General features: G+C 41.7%; 3 protein-coding genes across 5 annotated transcripts in view; 2 read left to right on the top strand and 1 right to left on the bottom strand.

Annotated features, from left to right (window-relative positions):
- Positions 1-5785: 5785 nt before the first annotated feature.
- On the top strand, positions 5786-15176 carry RB195_001963 (uncharacterized protein; the record flags this gene model as incomplete). The annotated part of the gene is made up of 3 exons (XM_064198988.1): positions 5786-5889; positions 14820-14912; positions 15068-15176. 3 exons carry the CDS (start codon positions 5786-5788, stop codon positions 15174-15176), a joined length of 306 nt encoding a protein of 101 aa, XP_064054869.1.
- Positions 15177-16618: 1442 nt separating this feature from the next.
- Positions 16619-19113, top strand: RB195_001962 (uncharacterized protein; the record flags this gene model as incomplete). Of its 3 annotated transcripts, XM_064198986.1 has the most annotated exons (4): positions 16619-17080; positions 17161-17554; positions 17616-17690; positions 17930-19113. In XM_064198986.1, the coding sequence occupies 4 exons, from the start codon at positions 16619-16621 to the stop codon at positions 19111-19113; spliced, it is 2115 nt and encodes a 704-aa protein (XP_064054867.1). The 3 variants fall into 3 exon arrangements, with proteins under 3 accessions (XP_064054867.1, XP_064054866.1, XP_064054868.1); XM_064198987.1 differs by lacking the exon at positions 17616-17690; XM_064198985.1 differs by lacking the exon at positions 17616-17690 and having other exon boundaries at positions 16619-17084; positions 17174-17554.
- A 723-nt stretch (positions 19114-19836) lies between these two features.
- The window catches only part of RB195_001961 (uncharacterized protein), a gene marked incomplete at both ends in the record, with an annotated part of 31810 nt that continues 30238 nt past the window's right edge, over positions 19837-21408 (bottom strand). The window contains 2 exons of the mRNA XM_064198984.1: positions 19837-20031; positions 20217-20345. Of these exons, the coding sequence (XP_064054865.1) occupies positions 19837-20031; positions 20217-20345 (324 nt within the window). The remainder of the gene's footprint in view (positions 20032-20216; positions 20346-21408) is intronic.

Genomic DNA, 21408 nt, shown 5'->3' with positions numbered 1-21408 from the left:
TAGCTTTTCAAGGGCAGAATCTAGGTTCTACGTGTTACATGGAAATGGTACCCTGCATATTTGAACTTGTTTTTTTCAAATCAAAGTAAAGCTGGTATTCGACTTGACTCTCCTAAAGCACTATGTTCGCTTACCATATAGTCAGGAAGGATAATTTTTTAACGTCGAAAAACAGTTTTCAGTTCTGCGTGATTCCAGCGGTACGAATGAAAACTCAACTTTGTGTACATTCCATTTAACCTTAGAAGATACTTAGAAGATTACTCATAAATAAAAAGCTAACAGTTAGTTACTTGCACAGATAAATACGAGTTTTAATGGAAGGTGGACACTTTGAGAGTACCTTCATGGGACATTTTTCAGAAAAAAGTAGGTCAACTGATGAGAAACTCCTCAACCTCTGCTAATAAATTAAGTACTACTAGTCATACCCGGTTCAAACACCCTGCAGTTATTTCTTCAGAGATATTATTTATGAAATGAACTTTTTACATTATTTCGTCGTATATTCGAGGGTTAAAAGTGATTCTAAACTCACAACTCTCGTGAGCCACTTCAGATTTCTGATACCTTCACTAGCGCTATCTCTATGTGCTAGTGCGATCACACGATTCGAGTGGGCGTGGTTTGTTTACGGGAGTCTAGTCATCCGCACCAGCTTTATGCAATCACGGACCACGTGGTCTAATAAATGCAAATAATACGAAGGTCTGAGTGATCATATCTCATAAGAGTTATGTTTTGCTTACTACAAAATTCAATCTTTGTAAAAGAAGAGCGACTTCCTCCAAAAGAGAAAACCACGAAATCCAGAAAAAGTTATCTCTTTGGTTATTATTCATCACATAGTAGGTATGTGAAGAGAAGGTTTAAATCGTCAGTTTCTAATTTTTCTTTTCATCGTAGTACTTTCTTGAACCCCAGACTATTTCGGTATTCAATGCACGGGCAGAGAATGTCTCCCAAAACAGAGTCATATGACCCGAGTATCGTATTCACATGATCCGATCACATTGAAATGCATTTAACAGACCTCGTAAGTGGACGCTGACAACAGATCCTCCGTGGATTTGTCCCCACTCAAGACTCTTCGATTTGCCGTTTCACTTTTTCTTGTTGACTAAAAAGGAGCAATACGTTTAACGTTGATTTGCCGTTGCGAGATATATGAAACACAATCTTACCTACCCAATGGAAGTTTCGAGCTATCTCCCTATTTTAAACTTCTCTGTTCCTACTTGTGGCTACAACTTAATCAAAGCAAAAAAGGGAACCAAAAGGAAAACTAACATAAATTAGTTCACCTTTCGAAACTCCTTGAGAGACAATTCTGATAACACATTGTGAGCTTACAGGGTCTGTCATTAAAATCTGGACAAAGAAACATTTCATGGGAAGAGTTGTTTATTTAACTCAATATACAAAGATACAGAAAATGTTGTTTATCTAATTTAAAGGACCCTTTTATAAGAACTTTCATTCGAAGTAGCCACCCTTCACTTCTATCATCGCGAACTCTGCCTCACTAGCGCCCCGGAATTAATCGACGTTAGGGTGCCTGGGTTTGATAGTCCGTCTCTCGACTACGACCCACACGTACTGACCCAGAGATTTACGTCGGGTTCATGGGAGGCAAAAATTCCGCGTAACTCTTTCGAGTTTAGCCAACTCGGAGAGTAAGAGGCGGCGGACCTTGAGGACGCGGTAGGTATATCTGAGGTCCTCTTTAGCAACACGGTGGACTATTCTTAGGCTCACTCCTACGATGGAAATCCAATTTAAGTGAGCGAGGTTCTGGATCTCCCAGAATCATGTCTCATGGTTTTTAGACGATCTCTGGTCCCTAATGTCCCTGGTTCTTTCTGAGAAACCTGGATTTTCCTCGCCGGAAGGAGAGCTCATGTCGAACCTCACTGAGACTGAGTAAAGACGTTACGAACAGTCGATTCTGGGTCTCCAAACAACCTAAAGAATCTAACAATCTCGGGGGTGTTCTCCTAGCGCGAATGCTTTCTATAATAGTCACTCTTCTCTCGTTCTCCATGTTTGGCTTGAGAAGGTCGGATATGTAGAACTTATGAACGTCTTATTGATGTCTCTGGCTAATTTAAAGCGTCTAAGCAATGCTTGTTACGAGGACTATGCGGAAGTATCCAGAAAGTATGAGTTTCTCTTTGCTGGCCTTTCATTTTGGAAAATAATTAATAAGAAACAAAGTCGAGTGCGTGGATTCGGGTCTGTGAGTTTTTCTCTCTCTCCTCACCAGTTTCGAACAGATGTTTTGCATTCTCCATCGTAGAAAAATCAAGCATTATTTGGTCGTAGATTAATGTTTCCAGGAGACGGTACGATCTAGCCGTGACGTAAACGTCCCAAGTGTTTGTAATCTGAGTGGGAGACCTTGACCTCATCGTAGCACTACTACTTCACCCCTCATTGCGCAGTTTCAGTCGACGTGCGGTGAATTTTCGAATGATGTAACATGTGTTGGACACGCGGAGGTGTACTTTTTTCCACCACCACATCAAAACAAACGGTTGGAGCTGCTGTCGGTCGACGTCACATGGCCCACGCGATCGCACCTGATCATCTCGGGCGCTCTCGACAAATACGCTGATCAGCTGATCGAACTCAACGTTGATTTTCCACACATTCCGCACATACGCACAGTGTACCCATGTGTAAACAATGAGTTTGCTGATAAGCTGATATTGAAACAAACTGCCGCATGCGAACAATCTGAAGCGCTACTGTCTGGCGCCTCACCATGTAAACATCAGAAGAAAAATGTTGCGAGGAATGTACTTCAACGACATACGAAGGCCACTTGTAAATTAGTGTTCCAGTGATTCAAAAACCTTCTATTCCTCAAATAACCGCAAAAATGCTCGAAAAAAAAAACTTTGGGAATCGGCAGGGAAGGATTATGGGAGCGAATATTAATGGCAAAAAAATCTATTAGAACTTTACCGTTCAAACAATTATTTAATTTCTAGAGATCACATACTTCAATATCCTCCAAAACGTTTCCGTTTTGATTTAAAGACTAGGAAAGCAACGACGACGCGAATTCCGGACTGCTTTAGCACATTTTTCAGAGGCACGGGCCTTCTACGATCCTTAAGTCAGCTACACCTTGCAGAGTATTTGTAAACACTTTTGCCACCCAAATTTCCTATGAAATATTCTTAACGACGTTGAAAACCGTGGACATTTGTAGGATTCGCAGTACAACAAGTGTCACTCAAAAATTCAAAATCTCTCGACTTCTGATTTAGTGTGATTAGACCGTTTTTAGCACGCAGAAGCGTTCGGCTTCTCGTAGATTTGAAAGGTCAGCAGTTGTTCGTGTTCACTGTTAATGCCTCCCACATTTCGCCATTTACTTTTTTCTTTGTTATTGAAGAAAGCAGAACTCCAATAACTCATAGTTAATTCATAATTAAATTTAATCCAATAACGTTGTTCCAATAATTCTCCCTCCAGCCTTTGACTCACGGTCCAGCAAACAAGAAAGTGACAACAGACAACTCTCACTTCACTCTCTTGTGTCATTTTTCGAGCGTTCGCGAAGAAATGAGCCCAGTGCTCGCGGCCGCAAGCCGGAGCCGAAAGCGACGCAGGCGCACCGACGTGACGCGTTCTTTTCATGAAAAACATGTCTTGTTGTTGTTGTTGTCGACATGACCTGTTCCATCGCAATCATTTGTCAACGCATGTCAACTCACCGATTCCAACGCATCCTTCTCGGATGCGGTCTCTGGGTCACATTGCGAGATTGGAGCACGTTGCGGACGAGTCCTCTAGAACAGCAGCATTGCCTTATTTCATGCAATTCCCTCTTTTTTTGAGAACTCAGTGCAATTATGTTATCGTACTAAAGAACCTCTTCTTGAAATTAATCATAACAGCGCCAAAACAGACAGCCTCATCATCTTGGTTGTAGTACGATACAACACCACGTGTGTAAATTTAGCACCTCTCCGCTCCATTATGATGGAATTCAGAAAGTACCACTATTAATGCTCATAAATCTCGGAAATTAAATATGTTCACGTATCGTGGAAATTTCGAGATCTTATTGAACTTCTGCAGCTTAAAGGATACATGTTTTCTTTTCTGTTATGAAATCAAGCACCAGCGTCCGCAATTGTAACAACAAGAACATGGCAGCAAGAAAAAATTGTCCTCAGTCTTTTCAGTATGACCAAAAATATGTAAATATAAGCAAATGTCTGCATGTAGAAGCGGTTGCTTCAAGCTGCTCGCAATTTTCTCTCTTCTTCGACCTTTCTTAATTCATTTTTGATCCGGTTGAAATCTGGTTCCATATCGAATCCAATACATCCACACGTGTTATCTCCCCCGTCTATGTGTCCTTTCAAACTACGATGCAGCAACGATAACGTCACTCAGGACAACTCTGCCGCGATCTCATTGTTTCTCTCAGTACTTTGGTTTTACCTTGTGTTTTCCATGGTATGTGCAGCACTTTACAACAATTTTGAAATCGGACACCACACAAACACTCATCTTCTGATAGCTACATACAACTGTAATCCATCAACCGACGGACAGAAGTAAACGGCTACCCATCGAGTCACACGACATGCTCATCGCAGTGAAAAGAAAAAAGTCGCACGTGATTTGACACAAAAATAGCATTGTTACGATTTGATATACAACAGATATGAAAAATGACAAATGTTTCACCATTGAACAATAACTGGACTGTGCTACTTCCTTACGTCTTCTCTTATGTGTAAAGCCATATAGATTCGTATATGTCTCTGAGTACGGATTTGTTTGTAGCCTAGACAGAGCTTGGCAAACGCAGAACCATAAAAAAATCTCAAAGCTTAAGTAAAAATAGAATGAACAAACAAAAGGAACTTTCGACTGACGTTCCTGGATATTTTCCAGTCGCTTGCTTCACAGAATCGAAACTCTAGAAAACAATTTGCTTACGTCCAGAATGAAATAAAAAAAAGCCGAAATACAAAAAAAAAATGGAAACAAGTTGAAAACTATGCAAATAAGACTGTACTGTATCCGAATTCCAGTGGAAATTATAAGAACACTACTTGACGTAAACCCATGAACATTCATGATTTTGCAACTCGACACAGCTTCTGCCCAACAGCGGGGGATATCTAGAAAAATTAAGTGCGCTTAAATCGCAACTACCAACCTTTTGTATCCTGTTTGGAGCTGGTTTTCTCTCGTCGTCTCGGTTTTAAACCTCTGTTAATCGATTGGTATAAAGAGGTATATTTCTATTACTCGTAGAGAATCGTTGCCGACACAAAAAAAACCGTCGCGCTGCGATTATTTGTAGCCTATAAAATGTGACTATGTAGGAAAGCCCCGTTATAGATTTGGATTGTAGCATCTGAGAAGTAGATGTGGAATCCAATCGGTTGTAGGACCCTAAGCTAAGGATTTTAAGAATCGTTCTCTTCCGTTCCCCCATTCAATGATTTCTTCGATTCATTTAAACTTTCAAAGAACATGGAGCGATGAGGAGGGCCAAAATAAACACTGATAAAGTAGATGGTGAACTTGTTAAGATGAGTAATCCCAAACTCTAGGAACTTTTATTCCTTTCTACAGTAACAAACAGTTCGCTTCGAAAAAATACTTCCTTAGAGCTGGTGATCTCTGTCGTTCTATCGTGAACGAAGGTCCCAAAACCGTTATCGCTCAATGCGCTTCAAACAAAATTTCTGTTGCATGTCAGTTTAATGTAGTAGCACGTGCCGCATGGAACTTATCGCTGTCGCAAATGTTTATCACACGGCGCCACACAGACGCCTCATTGGCAAGGGGCCAGCCAGACGTAATCGAGGAGAAGAATGATGTCAAGCAGCTCGTTGAACTGAATCTTTGGTAGGACAGAACAGAATAATGCGGTAATTCTTGTAAGTGTAAGAGGTGGGGTAAAAAGCGTGAGGAATCTCTCTGCGATGCAAAAAAACAGGTTCTAGTTGAATCCAGGAGCGTTAAAGTTGATGGAAGAGTATCTAGCTTTAAAGTGACTCGAGAGTGCCGCACGAACCAGTATCTTCATCATCGCAGACAAGTTTTAGATGAATTTATCCCGGAGATCAGAGGGGTGCTCGACTCAGTCCGTTTTCGAGTTCATTGCGATTTCGAGCCTCTTTCGACTGCTCTGGAAAGCTTATCATTGCACCAGACCCATCAGACCTCTAGTAGAGATCAATAAATTAGAAATACAACATGTTTGAGAAGGCGCCCCGCGTCAAGTTCATCAATCCGTTTGGATTACGCCGAAAGAGACTCGCAACGGTCTCGCGATTGTTTTCGCAGTCAGCCACTGGAACGACGCAAGCAGATTTGTGAGGTGCTCCTGGATTAGATTACATACAGTATCCTCTTCTACGATGGACAAAGCCATGGATGAGAAAAAAAAAGAATTTCGAAACCGCGCTGATATCACGTCGGTCGCACAACGGGAGTCTCGATTACTCAACATCGATAGAAACGTTGCAGCAATAGTATTTGAGTTTTTGTGAACAAGAAACTATTCAACGTTTCCTTGATGATGTAAGCAACCTTACAACAACCTTTAGATAGTTTTTATCGTCGTTTTTTTCTGTTTTTCCAGCCATCTCGATCTCCAGATAAGATACGATAAGAAAATGTAAAGTTCCTGCCACGAAAGTACCAAGTTTTACATCAGACGAAGTTTAAGTTTTTTCTGCAACTCTTCGATCAAATGCCTGATTTTTTTCGCACTTAAAAGTAGGTCAAGCTTTTTGTCCGCTTTCTTCTTCTCGGATATCTGTACTGTTGCTTTCTCATTAAATGTACTCTGACTTGCATTCTTCAACTGCTGTTCTTGTTGTTTTTTTCTCCATCCCGAAATTTCTTTCCTTTTATCTCTTTCTTCCTCCCATCGCTCTCTAGTAATGAAAAAAGTTTCTCCCAATCGGTGCTGAATAACATTTTGCAAATTTCCCAATGCAGTTTTAGAAATCCGCGAGTCTCCCCCTCTTCATTGTTTTATCCCTTGAACCAGTTAGCATTCAGTGTAGCTATAGTTTCAAAATCGTTTACCTATGCACGCAATCACCTAAACTATCACAAAACAGATGTTCAATAATCCGAGATTTCGAAATATTCGCTATGATCCTATACGTCTGCACAGAAAATGCGTAGATCCACCCACCAGCACCGCGCCTGCACCATTGCATCGCTTAGCGCCGTTTTTTTGATGTTATGTCCAGGTGGTGGATCCCACTATTCCGATAGTTTAATGTCTCCGAAAGAGCCTAGCGCCTAGTCTAGCGCGAAATGTGGGGGAAGAAGAAAAAAAGGTTGGCAGACATTAAAGGGCCGCCAAAGACACAATATGTTTAGGAATATCTCGAATGGAAGTTGCTCATGTCGGTAGACGGCGAATCTGTTGAGAAAATTCAGCCGGTACGCGGTTTTCGCCTCTCAGCACGGATCCTTAAATGCGCTACATCTAATGTTTAGCTAAAAACTTTTGAAATATTCGCTTAAAGGCTGCGAGCGTTCCGAGAAGCCATTTTCCACGAGCTCGATTGGAGCGAGCTGGCCTTGTGCGCGCGCCGCATCTTCCGGCCCGTTTTTCACGGCAATTAGGAAGAAATGGACGGAATCGTCCTCCTCCCCATGATCTACGACCCCATATAGGCATAACCCAGTTCAAAATCGCACCATCTCAGATTCGTGGGCTGATGCCTTTAAGGCAAGCATTTCGCACTAATCCTTGGAAAAGAAAAGTAATTGCAGACAAAATCAACTTTTTCGGCACTAGGTGATCTAAGACAGTAGGCAGAGACCCTCTGAGAGTTAGGCATTCAAACTCTCCCGACATCTGAAAAATCAATCGAAGTAAACAGTGAGGAGATATTTGCTCATTTTTCTCGAAAGAAAACCTCCACATCACGCTGATAGGACCGGAAGGCAGAAAATTGTGGAAACTCTGCTTCTTATATGGCTGAAGGGCGCAAAATTGGAAGCTTGCATTAAAGTGCAAACGGAGCACGTTTTTGGGCTGTGAATGGAGCAAAACGGCATTTGTTCATTGTATTCAGATAATTTCGTAGATAAAGCGGCGTATATGTGGGCTAATTAGTGGGCGTGGCTGAACGTTTACAATTAACTGCGATATTGAAAGCAAATTTGAGTATTGGAGAATCCTTTCCCCAGTAAAAATTCGGCCATGAACCAGATTTTCTCTGTCTCGATCCTTTGTGCTGCACTGATTTATGAAAGCAAAGTTTTTTTCCAGAGCTGCGGTAGTCTCGAACCACCCACAAAGCTTTCACGAGAAGTCCCCTTGTTCTCTGTAATCACATATTATATGCATACGTTTCCGCCACATATGTTTGCGTACATAAGAAAATCGTAATGTTACTTGCGAACGTTCCGAATCGTTTCTTCTGAGCTTCTAGAATCCAGCATTCTCGTTTTTTTCCTAATGGATAGACGTTTCGCTTCGTTCTCATTCTCGACATTCGACTAGTTTCAGTTTTTTTGAAAGGAATATGCAAAAGATTACAAAATCTCATCGATTCGATCCAAATTTACATCTAGTTGTTAATTTTTGCTTTAGCTTGCCACAAAGCCGAATCATTCCACCACGTCAAAGTGCATCGAAGAATGCACTTTGACGTAGGCAGCGTGCGTAACGTGATCCGCGTTGCGATCACCTTTTTTACCGTGAACAGCCACTGCAACTTTTTTGCGTAGTGCCGACCAACATAGTTGTAGCGGCGGTCGGTCTTTGTTTTTTTTAACTTTATTCACACCAACAAACGAGCAGTTTCTGCAAGAACTCCTACACCATTAAGGTTATAAGAAGAGAATATACAGGAGTACGTTTTACCAGCAACATCAAAATATTCTGGTAGTGTTTGAAGCACTACTGTGGTTAACGTCGCGCCTTTTGGCGCTGCCACTCTCTGTAAATACAGCGCTGGAAACGCCGTTTGAGAAAGAATCTCTTCGAACGAACTCCTAACTGATTTTTGACAGCAAAGACTGCTGCTTTAAATTTTCAATTTTTCGAAGTTAAAAATGTGAACTGAAAGCAAAAACAATATCGAAATAATTTTTCAGTCAAATTTCGGTTTCATAGCCTCTTTCCTTTCGTGATTTTTTCCGTTGTCTATCTTTATTTTCCTATATATGTACATATATATATATATATATATATATATATATATATATATATATATATATATATATATATATATATATATATATATATATATATATATATATATATATATATATATATATATATATATATATATATATATATATATGTATAACTGAATTCTACTTATTCTCGTGCGTAGTAATTATCAAGAACACTAGCTTGATCCTTTTTTACTTGTGCTTTCCATCTCACTAATTGATCTCGATCTTTGTCTCAACTCAACGCTGTCAAAAATTTTAACAGGCGAAATAATCCGTTCTAAAGCTGTCTATTCACCCTACGGACGAATCACATCTTCGAATGATAGATTTTTCAGGGAAATGTCGCCAAGGAGACCCTTTTTTGTTAGCGTACTCGTAGACTCCTCAGAACTCCTTCACCTAACCAAAAGGTTCTAATCCTGTATGCTTCAATCCCTAAACCATTACGGATCCAAATATCAGTGGATTTTGTCCGTAACTTCAAGCAACTTCAAGCGTCTTTCACCTTCTTTTCCGGCTTCTTTTAGTGAATGAGTCATCGATGAAACCTATTTGTTATGCATGGAATGCTTATTCGCTTTTGACGAATTGCCGAAAGTTTTCTCCGTGTATGAACGCTGTAGAATTTCTCACATTTGTATTTTTGCGAACGTAAGCGAGCAAAATATTCCCCACAGCGAAACAATTTTTTCACCGATTCACAAATGTTTTTAAACAGAAACTACTTTTGCACTTCATTCTAGGTCAAAGATACCCAGAGGTAGAAGTATCGAGATAAGGGTGCAGCCAATTTGAAACATGAACCTTTCAAAACATTTCACGTACACATTCAAAAGAAGTATACTCAACAGGGACGAGGAAGTAGTTAGGTGAAAAACTGATCCGTAGAGTTTGTTTATTGCAATATCAGAAACTATAAGTTATTTCTGTGTTATTTCTTGTTCGATGGCTTAGGGATGACTTTGGAAATGTTTGTGGAATTTCCTGTAGATATCAATTATCTTAGCAACTCTCTAAAAATCTTGAAATTTGCAAGATATGAGTTATTCTCCTTGGTGTAGCCTTCTCCGTGGCCAACTCTTCCTTTTCAAAGACGTTAGAAATTTAAAAAAAGTCTTCTTCTTTTTTATTTTCTATTTTCCTTTGGCACCATGAATACGGTTTAATACAAAGGATCGTCGGAGGAAAAACTTTACCACCGTTTGTCAGTGCTCTCAGCTCATCTCCAAATGTGGCTACCAATAAATCATTGATTGAAGCGAAATTGATTCAAGACATCTAGTTGTGCATCAACCAAACGTTCTGTGATAACACTCACATCATCTACATCTGTAGATCATTTGCGTCTCAACGGTGCCATTTGAAATCGAAAGGGGATTCTCGCCTCTCGGTTTTTGCCAAACCCGCTAGATATGGACGCTTTGGCCAGGATCCCATTTGCAGATAGTTGGGGGAAGAAAGAAAGAAATTCGTCTTGAAGCCGTGCGAAATAAGGGAGCTCGATCAGGATCACTTTGCACAGAAGGAACAGAGGGAAATTAGGATAAATGATAAGAAAAATACGAAGCGAAATTAAAGATGAATAATATACCTAAGTGAACAACTGATATACAATAACGGATCAATACAATAGATTTTTTTTTAATAATTTTGAATAACGATTTCTTACGAGATAATCCGAAAAATTTCAGAGGATTAAGCTATTGGATAACATCCTCCCATTGGCAAAAACGCTCGGTCCAATTTTCTCTGATAAATTTACATTCTTTGCTTAAATTGTGCGAATGTCGAGCTGCGAAACTGTTATCATAATTCTATTGCACGTTATCTATCTGAAACTGTTTTTTCCAAGATTTTTCTTGATATTCATGTATTTACTTATGTAAATATTTTACCAGATTATGAGAAACTTTGCGAGTCCGAGTAGGGATCTTGTCCAAGGGTTAAAAGTAGTTTGCAATTTAATACCATTTCCATTAGAATAGTGCCGATGCTGTTGAAACGATGAATCCGTAATGCATAGTTGGAAAAGTTAATGGATTTGCCATCTTATATTTTGTTGTCTGGAATAAAAGACGTTGCGTGTTTCCATGCTTAAAGGCATCACCCCACGAATCTGAGGTGGTGCGGATTTTAGATGGAGTATTCGTATACGGGATGGGAGACTACGGAGAGGGAGGTGATTCCGTCCATTTCTTGCTAATTGCCCTAAAAAAACGGCCCGGAAGGTGCGGCGCCTCACAAGACTGGCGCGCTCCAATCGAACCTCTTGTACAAAATAGTGCGCCAAAAGGAATGAAGCCGTATCTTCCGAGCCGTTTTTTACGGCAATTAGGAAGAAATGGACGGAATCACCCCCCCTCTCCGTAGTCTCCCATCCCGTATCTCTCTCCCACGAATACTCCACCTGAAATCTGCACCACCTCAGATTTGTGGGGTGATGCCTTTAAGTTTACTGCACAAGTTGATATATTTTTACCGTCGATCTATCTCCAAACTGTTGCTCTTTTAGAGAAACCCACGAAGAAATGTTATTCTTATGCGTAATAAAAAGCAAAAACCTATTTTCGCAAGCCTGTTAAGCAGGAATCCCCTATTCCCTCCCGAAAAACAGCAATCATGTCTCGACTTCGAAGAAATGAATTTGCGAAGGTCTAGACAACAAAACACGGTGATTCAACTGAACGAAACCAAATTGAGGAAGAACCCTTTTCCGGGCACTTGCGAAGTGGTTTAGATGGGAAACTGAGCAGAGACTGGAGGCAAAGCTTTGCCTCCAGGAAAAGCTTCAGAAGGGCTACATACAGAGAGCAATCTTTTGAAATTCTAAGAACGTCCACTAGTATCGATTATGTTTCATCCTCTGCGATTATCCATAAATGCACACAGCTAATAGCGCAAAAGTATTTTGAACAGGGTGTGAATTAGGGAATAAAGCAGATCAGTAAATAGCCGACGACGAGAATGTTGGAATTGCTGTAAGAAACGTTCAAAATCTTTGGATTATTGAAGAAAGCTCGGATTACCAAAATGTCAACTAGTTTCGATGGTAAAAGAAACAAGTTGATGAAAATGCAGCTTCGTATTCGAGGGACCTCAAAAAAAAAGCCTCCGCCTAAGCTCCGCGATAAGACCTCTACTGATTCGATTCATTTAGAAATGAGTTTTTTCTCTTTTCCGGATCGGATAGTTATGATTCATCCTGACCAGGAAGTGTTTCCGAATAATCTGGAATAAAAAAAAATCGAATATTCGATATTATTAGTAATGCACTAATTGAAAATCTCTGCATGCCTTCTTTCCGTATCGAATCAGTATCGATTCACTGCGGCTGGAAGATGTTTTCAAATTGTCTGAAATGCAGAAAAAAACTGAAATGTCGAAATATTATTACCGTTACTATTACAAAAGTGGGTTGTCGTAGAGTTTGATGTTTTGCGATAAATCTAGATGTCACCCTCGTTTCAGTATTATCTGGTAAACCTGAGGAGTTCCAGCTCTCGCTAGAATCTTTTCGAATATCCCGCAAAGGTTATTATTACATCTGAAGTCGGATCTTGATCATCCAGCTTTTTGAAGCAATCCAAAGGTTTTTCCGATTTCTTTGGTTCAGTGCTTGTTCATAATCATGCTTATAAAAAAATCCTGTTTGTGAAAATGTTTTAAAAAATCCGTGGAAGGCCGCAAATTCGGCGGAAAAAGTGTCAAAAGAATACGAGATAGTTTGCGACATTACGAAATTATATGTAATTACAAGATAACGACAAATCTGTGAGTCCCCGAAGCTGCACACCTCTTCATCGTAAGTGATTGAGTACGTGGAACACCGTGGATCATGTGTAAAGTGTCGTTAGTCGCGGCGGTGAGGTCGAAAAAAACTCGTCTCTTGCTCATTTTCACGGATATCTATGCGAAGCATAGCAAATATGCCCCCGCCATTTCGCACAGCTGCCCGCGTGTACTCAGAACATCACTGAAGCGAGGATATCCGCTGCGACGACGGGGAGGACAGGCAGAAAGAAACAACGCCGTGAACGTCGGTGACGGAGACGGATCGGCAGTAGCAGTAGCAACTGCTATGTTTTCCACCTGAAGGTTAAAAACTTGCAATTGAAAGTTGAATCCTAAAAATTTCATTGTTTAGGCGAGCACAAGTGGTTAAATGAGAGGTTGGAAGAGATAGGGATGAGGGATGAGGAACGATGACGTAATCGTTGTAGAAGCTTCGAGAATCAGCGAAACTGAACAAGTTCTGACGAGGACGAACTCAGAGAAAAGAGCAGAGTTTTCAACGATTTACTGGCTTCTTTTCGTTCATTCGAATAATGTTTTGCGAATAGCTTGTCAAATTCAAGAAGAGTGGAGAGTTCTGGGTTTCGGGATAATTTTGTAACTGAAACAGTTTGTGGATGAGGTGGTCTGCTTTTCTGACGTTGTCTTTGAATAATCTGTCTGCTTAGTCATATACTGTGGGATGTCGAGGCGCTTGACGGAGTAGATTACAAGTGTCTTTGATTTTCCAAGCTCTGAAGAAGGCGACGACGCCGAAACGTTAGCCAGATCAATAACAATCTTGGTTCTGCTCAAAAAGTTGTACAGAATTGAGTTCGTAGATCTTTTGCGAGATGTGCCCCTAAGGTGGCTCTAAATAATTGCAATTAATTGTTTCATCAAAAATCTCGTCATCGCTTCGAGAAGTCCAAACCTCTCGGCTATTCCAGATTTTTCAACCACCATTGCGGTCGAGGACACCCTCTTCCTACATTCATCTCTCCTCAACATGACGAAACCACAAATGCAATTTCCGACGTCGTTTCCGTTGCTATTCGGATCAGGTGCCACCTAAACTTCCGAGAAATAGAAGAAGCTCTATCGCAGAACATTCATCACATTACTTTTCAAATTTTACACTCGACTATCTATAAAAAGTAGACCAAGTTGATGTGGTTTCTGAATAAAAAACTCCTGAGCACTCACTGCAGAAAGAATGTTGATTATTTTCGGGGAGCATTAAAGCTATCCGTTACAAGATCTTATCTATTTGTTTAGAATCCGAACCTCCGAGACAAGAGAACGAACACGCTTGAAAATCTAACCGGACTTTTTTCCTGCGGTACTTGATAATTTTTGGTCCATTCGATTTCGAAATTTCGAAATAATGAGGAAATAATGATAAAAAAATTAATAATACTGATGAGATGAAACAGTTTAATAAACATAAATAATGTGACGGTGATAACAAAGTAGTGATAATGATAAACATGGTCGCTTCGAACTTCCAAACGATGTTAATTAAACAGGTTTTTTTGTTGCTTCGATGTTAAAATTAGCGTCTTTTGCACGTAAAGTCCATCCATTTCTACAAAATACTGGTTTTTGCGCATATTCCATGGACAAAACTGATTCACGTCATTCAAATGAACTCACATAAAAACCGCGTTGAATTCCACTTCACGTAAGGTGTTTGTGTGTACGGAACGGACTTTTTCGGCATACCGTTCGCCTCCAAGCTCGAGGAAATGCGCATGCGTGTGTGCGCACATTCGCATTTGCAAAACCGTAGACTGATTGCTAGTCCAGTCGCGGTGCATACCAATGCTGTGTTTTTGCTGCGTTTTCAGGGGACACTATCGTGTTATTGCGTTCATTCACAAAGAACAGGCAAATATTCTCCGGAAAAAATGTTGTCCAACGCAGCTCAACATTCGACCGAGGTGTAGAACTCGGTTGACAAGTCTGTGAGGTCAGCGAAAATGTTGTACAGTTCTCAGTTGTGCTAGTATTCCGTTATGCTTGGAATGTGCCATAATAGGAATTTCTACGTAAGAATGACCAAGATCGCACTCATGCTTCTTTCTTTTTTCTTTAGCGCGGCACAACTGGCACAGGTGGCTGGCGTTGCAGAATGGGAGAACGGGAAGGGAGCCGTCATCTGGATGATTGGAAGTTATTCAGCTTCACTGCATATCTTCACTTAAGTCACCCAATAAACAAGGAACTAACTAGCTTCCCTTCCAGAGATCCGAATTATACCAATAAAGGCGTGAAAATCAACTTTTCTTGTTCTCAGAAAAAGCTCGTAGTTTCTACAGATAAGTGAAATGCAGACTCGTAAAGAGAGAGAAAGAAGAAATCAAAGCAAAAAAAAAAGGAAAAAATGTGAACGAAATCTTAGAATGGTACAAATAGAAACAATTTCTGCAACATATTTCAAGAAAAAAAACTCCGAGATGCAGAGATAAATAAATCCGGATAAGTGAATGAAAATACCTGTGGAACCTGAGCAGTTGTGCCACAGAATCTGAAATTGTCTGCCGGCTATGTCAGGCTTGTGTGGCCTTCGTTTTGCAAGTCCACCTGACATCGACGTTCTACAGCACATAGGAATGTTGCTAAAGTTTAAACTACAACGTGTAATCCTTCTACTCGCAAAAGCTTTATTCACCCACCACAGTTTTCATTCCCCTTCATTTCTTCACGTTATTGAATGTAGGCAATCCATCTTTATTCTGGGGAAAAACACTGACAATTGTCCACGTAAAAGAAAGATTGTGGCCGGAAATGATTAAAAAAAAAGACACTGAACGGATTTCGCTGACTTTCGCTGCATGGCGCACCTATCTTACAGCTTTAACAATATAGCATTTTCGAGATTTGCAGCGAAACAAATTTGTTCATTGTGTTGAATTTTTTCTAACAATTGAAAGGTTTGGTGAGGCTTTGTGGAGCAGCAAATTGAACTGCAATTTCCGAGCACCAAGGTAGAGAATAAGGCGCCTACCAACTCCCAAGCAAAGAGAACTTTTAGAACAATCAAAATTTTGGAACAAATTTAATTAACAGCAAACTTTTAGAACGAGGTTGGAATAAGGTTTTCGTTCTTTTTTCAACCGGTTTCTTAAATTATTTTTCTGATTGGCTCCAATAGGAAGATGAAGCGGATATCACTTCGTAGTTCACTTTAAACCAGAGAAATTTTCCTTCATCTAAAATCTCTTGTCAACACCGGAAAACACTTAGTTGACTTCCCTACTAACAAACTCTTGTCTAACATCCAATTATTAAGTGCTGTAAGGCCAATATGCCATTTCTTTTCCAGCTGAGTTTGCCTATTGGTCTATTTTAATTCGCATGCTGCATCTACGCAGGGCGTTCAACACAAGGCGGCAACCACTCTTTCAATGGTCCTCTATTTTGACTTTATTTGCCGAATATCAAATTCAACGCTGTCGCTTCATTTCGTCACAATAGTTTTTGCTCGGAGCTATCATGTGGTTCTGTCGCGGATAGGACCTCGTGGGAAGAGGCGGAGCTTTGAAAAGGCGTTCCGTCCGGTGCGTCATGTGACGACCCGGGTCACGCCTACCCACAATGGTCCACCCACGACGGGAGTCCCTATCACGCGCAGAACCCATCGACAATGGCAGACCAGGCGGCTGAAACTGCTACCGTAGCCCAATCTACTCCAGCTGATGCGCCAGCAGAGCTAGAATCCACAGTGGTCGAATCTGCTCCAGCTCCCGAATCTACTTCCGAAGCTGCACCAGCGCAAGGAACTGTACCAGCTGAGGCTGCACCTTCAGAAGTTCAAACCGAATCTGTATCAGAACCTGAGCCAGCCATTGTATCTGAATTTGTTCCTGCTGAGGCTCCCGTTACAGAAACTATCCCGGTAGCTGTATCTGCTCCTGCTCCAGAGTCCGCACCCACTCAAGAGGCAGCCACTGCTGAGACTGCACCTTCAGAAGTGCAAGCCGAATCTGTATCAGAGCCTGAGCCAGCCATTGTATCTGAATTTGTTCCTGCTGAGGCTCCCGTTACAGAAACTATCCCGATAGCTGAATCTGCTCCTGCTCCAGAGTCCCATCAAGAGGCAGCCACTGTGAGTGACCTTCAGAAGTGCAAGCCGAATCTGTATCAGAGCCTGAGCCAGCCATTGTATCTGAATTTGTTCCTGCTGAGGCTCCCGTTACAGAAACTATCCCGATAGCTGAATCTGCTCCTGCTCCAGAGTCCGCACCCACTCAAGAGGCAGCCACTGCTGAGGCTGCACCTTCAGAAGTGCAAGCCGAATCTGTATCAGAGCCTGAGCCAGCCATTGTATCTGAATTTGTTCCTGCTGAGGCTCCCTTTGCAAAACCTATCCCGGCAGCTGTATCTGCTCCTGCTCCAGAGTCTGGACCGGCAGAAGAGGTCGCTCCTACTGAAGCCGCACCTTCAGCACCCGAATCTGGTCCTACTGCAGAATTGGCCCCAGCTGCAGAAGTCTCTCCTGCTGAAGCATTCAGTATTGAAGCTGCTCCGGTACTAGAATCCGCACCTCAAGAAGTCGCCACTGCTCCCGCAAACGAATCTGGTGAGTAAACCACGTTCACTATATTATTTTTGAGGGGTCTATCATCTTAGTCGTTCTATAGAAAACGAAGAAGAAGAGGATGCGGTTGTTCGATTGCCCCTAGGTCGTCTAATTTCTTTTCGAACTCGGATTTCAGGCGAGAAAATGCGTGACATTCATTTGCGTTCTTGGAGTGAATCCTAGCTGAGCTTTTTCTCAACAACATTTATGGCCACTACGAGTCTGCTTCGTTTAGACTTAGCGTTTCAAGTGGCTAATCCTCTGCTGTGAAGCCTTTCCTTCTGTTCTTTCATGGATGCGCTTAAAGCATCTTCTATTCCTCGGTTGTGCAAGAGTAAATTTGTACAACGTGTTTGTAAAAAAAAATTATTTCAGAACCCACTGCAGCTGTTGCCGAACCGGAATATCACAAGGAGGAAGCTGCCGCTGCAGAAGCGTCTGCCTCAGCTTCATCTGAAGCAGCTCCCGCTCAAGCAGAAGTTGTAACAGAACCACCTGTAGTGGTTGAATATGTACCTCAAGCAGAAGCTGCTCCCTCTTCTGAACCAGTCCAAGCACAGCAAGAACCTCAAGTTAACGCAGCTCAAGCTGACACAACTGTTCCTCCAGAAAATCAACCAGAATCTGCACCACAGAAAGCACCGGCTCAAGCAGAAGTTGCTTCAGAAGCTGTAGCTGAAGCACAGCTTGAACCTCAGACCGAAGCTGCTCCACCTTCGGAACCCACATCCGTAGAATATTCGCGAAAACCGCAAGCTGAATCACCCCCTGCACCCGAGGCAGCTGCTCCTGCTGAAGCACCTATTGCGGAACCAGCATCTGTAGAAGCCCAATCAGAACATGCTCCAGTAGCTGAGACACCTGCTGCTCCTGAAGCTCAAGTCGACACAACTGCTGAAGCACCGATTGAAGTTCAAGCCGTCACTCAAACAGAAGCAACCTCAGAAGGTTCGGCAGAGGCAGTGTCTGCCCAAGAATCAGCACTTGCTGCGGAAGATGCACAAGAAATTGCTGCCCCAGAATCACAAAAGGAGGCAGATCATGAGAGTGCATCATTCCCCGATGCTCCTGCTCAAGTAGAAGCTGTAGAACAATTAGTATCTGCTCCATCGCAGGAACCAGCACCTGATCAAGTTCCTCAGGAGGCCCCTGCACAAAATGAAACTGCTCCTGAGGAATCCGCACAAAGTGAACCTCTACAGGAAGCAGCTCCCCCTCAAAATGCGCTATCAGAAGATGCTCCAGCTGAAGCTCCTCAAGAAGCGCCAGTACAGGCTGAACCAGCACATGCTTCCGAATCCTTGACCACTGCCGAGGCACCTACCGACGCAGAAACTACACCACATTCAGAATCTGCTCCAGCTCAAGAAACTTCTCTTGCTGCCGAAGTTACACAAGAGACCCCAGCTGAGTCGGAAACTGCACCATCAACAGAATCTGCACCAGCACCTGCTTCAGATGCTAATCCAGCCGAATCCACTCCCGAAACCGCAGAGGGCGACTCCGCTCCAGCTGTTGACGCCGCACTGCAGCAGCCCGCCCCGGCAGCGGCCAGTTAGATATTTTTACTTTGTTACTGAGTACTGTACAAAGCCGGATAAAGATAAAAACAGAGAAGGGTTTATCTCCTGAACAGAGAAATATGGGAAAATCGATAAAATTATATACCCGCGTACTTAATATTTCACACTGTTAAACCCATGGTCATTATGAAATCACAGGTTAGAAATTATGGAAGGAGTTAATATCATAGATATTACAACAGGGTGAAAAATATCTACGAACAACAAAGAGCAAAGGTAAGCTTATAGATGTCACATGATTTGTAAGTTTTTGTTTCTAACTCCGAGTACAATCTGCACACAAAATTGAGCGAAAACAAGCATTCTGAATTTCAGAAAAGAATAAGCAAATAAACGTCAAGAATCCTATAGTGAGATCTCTGGTGGTTATTATGATCTTTTGTGAATTATTTCAGAAGTTTCAAATCAATTCATGGGAAAGTAATTCAAATTAAAGTCAGGTCTTTGATCATATATGTAAATTCATAGTCGGTACTGACAAGGCAGCTAGAAATTGTGACTTGAACATAACACTTGAGTAATGAAAAACATGTGGAATATGTTGTGATTGAGTAATTCTGGCTATTTTCTCTGCAGCATAGCTAACCCTTGAAGAGGAACTGAGACTAATCGCGTTGTAAAGCGTCATAAACGCACACTCGTAAAAAGAGCGACATAAAAGAAAAGAGTGAGCGTTGACTGTATGGCTACACTGATAAATCAAGTACTGCATAGCTTTTCGTAGCTGCCAAAAATACGTGAAACGGCGTTGAGCAGGTCTTCCATTGAACGGTTGTCTTCGGTGGCCAGTAGCGAATCGGAATCTCGACGGATCATCTGCTCACGAACACGTGACAGGCGACGTGAGAAATCGCTGGCTAGCTCCATTTCGTTTCTCTTCTCCTTCTTTTCTATCTGAAAATGCTGCGTACTGAAAAGCAGGTGGTTATTGCTCGTATAACGCATAATAACTTGAGGGAAAGAAAATCGACTGCTTCGCGAGATGTCGATCGCAAGTCGCGCAAATTCGTAAAAATTCCACGGCTGTAGTCAGTGTCACCCCTCCTACGTCTACGAAAAAAAGGAGGCGAGACGCTTACCTGGCATGAGCTTCTTCGAACAGCAAGTCGACGCTTCACATTTAATGTCAGCTCAGAACTGTGACGAACTCCGTAAATTAGATGAGCTTTGTGAGCATCGATAGGCATATCCTTAAGCTTTAACCAGACCTGAAAACATCGCTATGCTAGAGGGGAAAATTGGAAGAAACATCTTTTATTTATTTGTTTGAGTAAACTTAGGGCGGGTGTAACGCGATCGGTAAGGATTACCACTGTAGCTCCACGAAGGTTCGAATCCACACTTACCCAATCTTTTCATCCCTCCAGAGTCGATAAACTGATACCAATCTTGTCTGGGTTGATAAAAACGCTGACCTGATTGCAGCCGTAAGTCATTGTGAGGCTCACGCGCGTTCATGAACATCAAATTGTTAGAAGTTGAGGTCGAATTCGTAGGCACACCCAGTAATGATTGATCAGCGCTGCGACTTTATTCTTTGTACTTTTATTTGGTTAAATCATAGCGCGAACGATAATTATCTAAAGGAGAAAGCGGCAGTTCAGGCTGATATCCTATCGATGGTTTTTAAGCAAGAATGAAACTCCTTTTTTAACCTGCATGGGGCTTTTTATAGAGGGAGAAATCGGCAATACTTTTTCCAAATCCGCTTTCATCTGCTTCTGATTTTCAGGCTCTAAAGAAGGTGAAAAAATTTGGTCAAAAATATTGCTACAATTCTGATCAAAACTTAATTAACACCTACAAACCAATCCAGATTCTGCTTCCGTTGCAAGTCATTGCCTAGACCAGTTACATGTTCGTAAACCTTAAACGATTCTGAATTGAAGTGAACGTGGTGGTGCATCCCAAGTGGATTGATTAACGCCAGACACTTTGCCCTTTATACACTTTATCCTTATATTTTCCACTGGGTCGCGAAAACGGGAAATTGCTCTTAAAGACATCACCCCACGAATCTGAGGTGATGCAGATTTCAGATGGAGTATTCTTATAAGGGATAGTAGATGATGGAGAGGAGGGTGATTCCATCCATTTCTTCCTAATTGCCGTAAAAAACGGCCTGGAAGATGCGGCGCGCGCACAAAGCTGGCGCGACCCAATCGAACTCGCTGTAGGAAATAGCGCCTGAACGCCCGAAGCCGCATCTTCCGAGATATTTTTTTTGCGGCAATTAGAAAGAAATGGACGAAATCACCCTCCTCTTCATAA

This window comes from Necator americanus, chromosome IV (genome assembly GCF_031761385.1).
Source record: "Necator americanus strain Aroian chromosome IV, whole genome shotgun sequence".
In the NCBI taxonomy this organism is placed as follows: domain Eukaryota; kingdom Metazoa; phylum Nematoda; class Chromadorea; order Rhabditida; family Ancylostomatidae; genus Necator; species Necator americanus.
The sequence above is the reverse complement of the archived record's forward strand: the minus strand, read 5'-3'. Positions and strand labels throughout refer to the sequence as shown.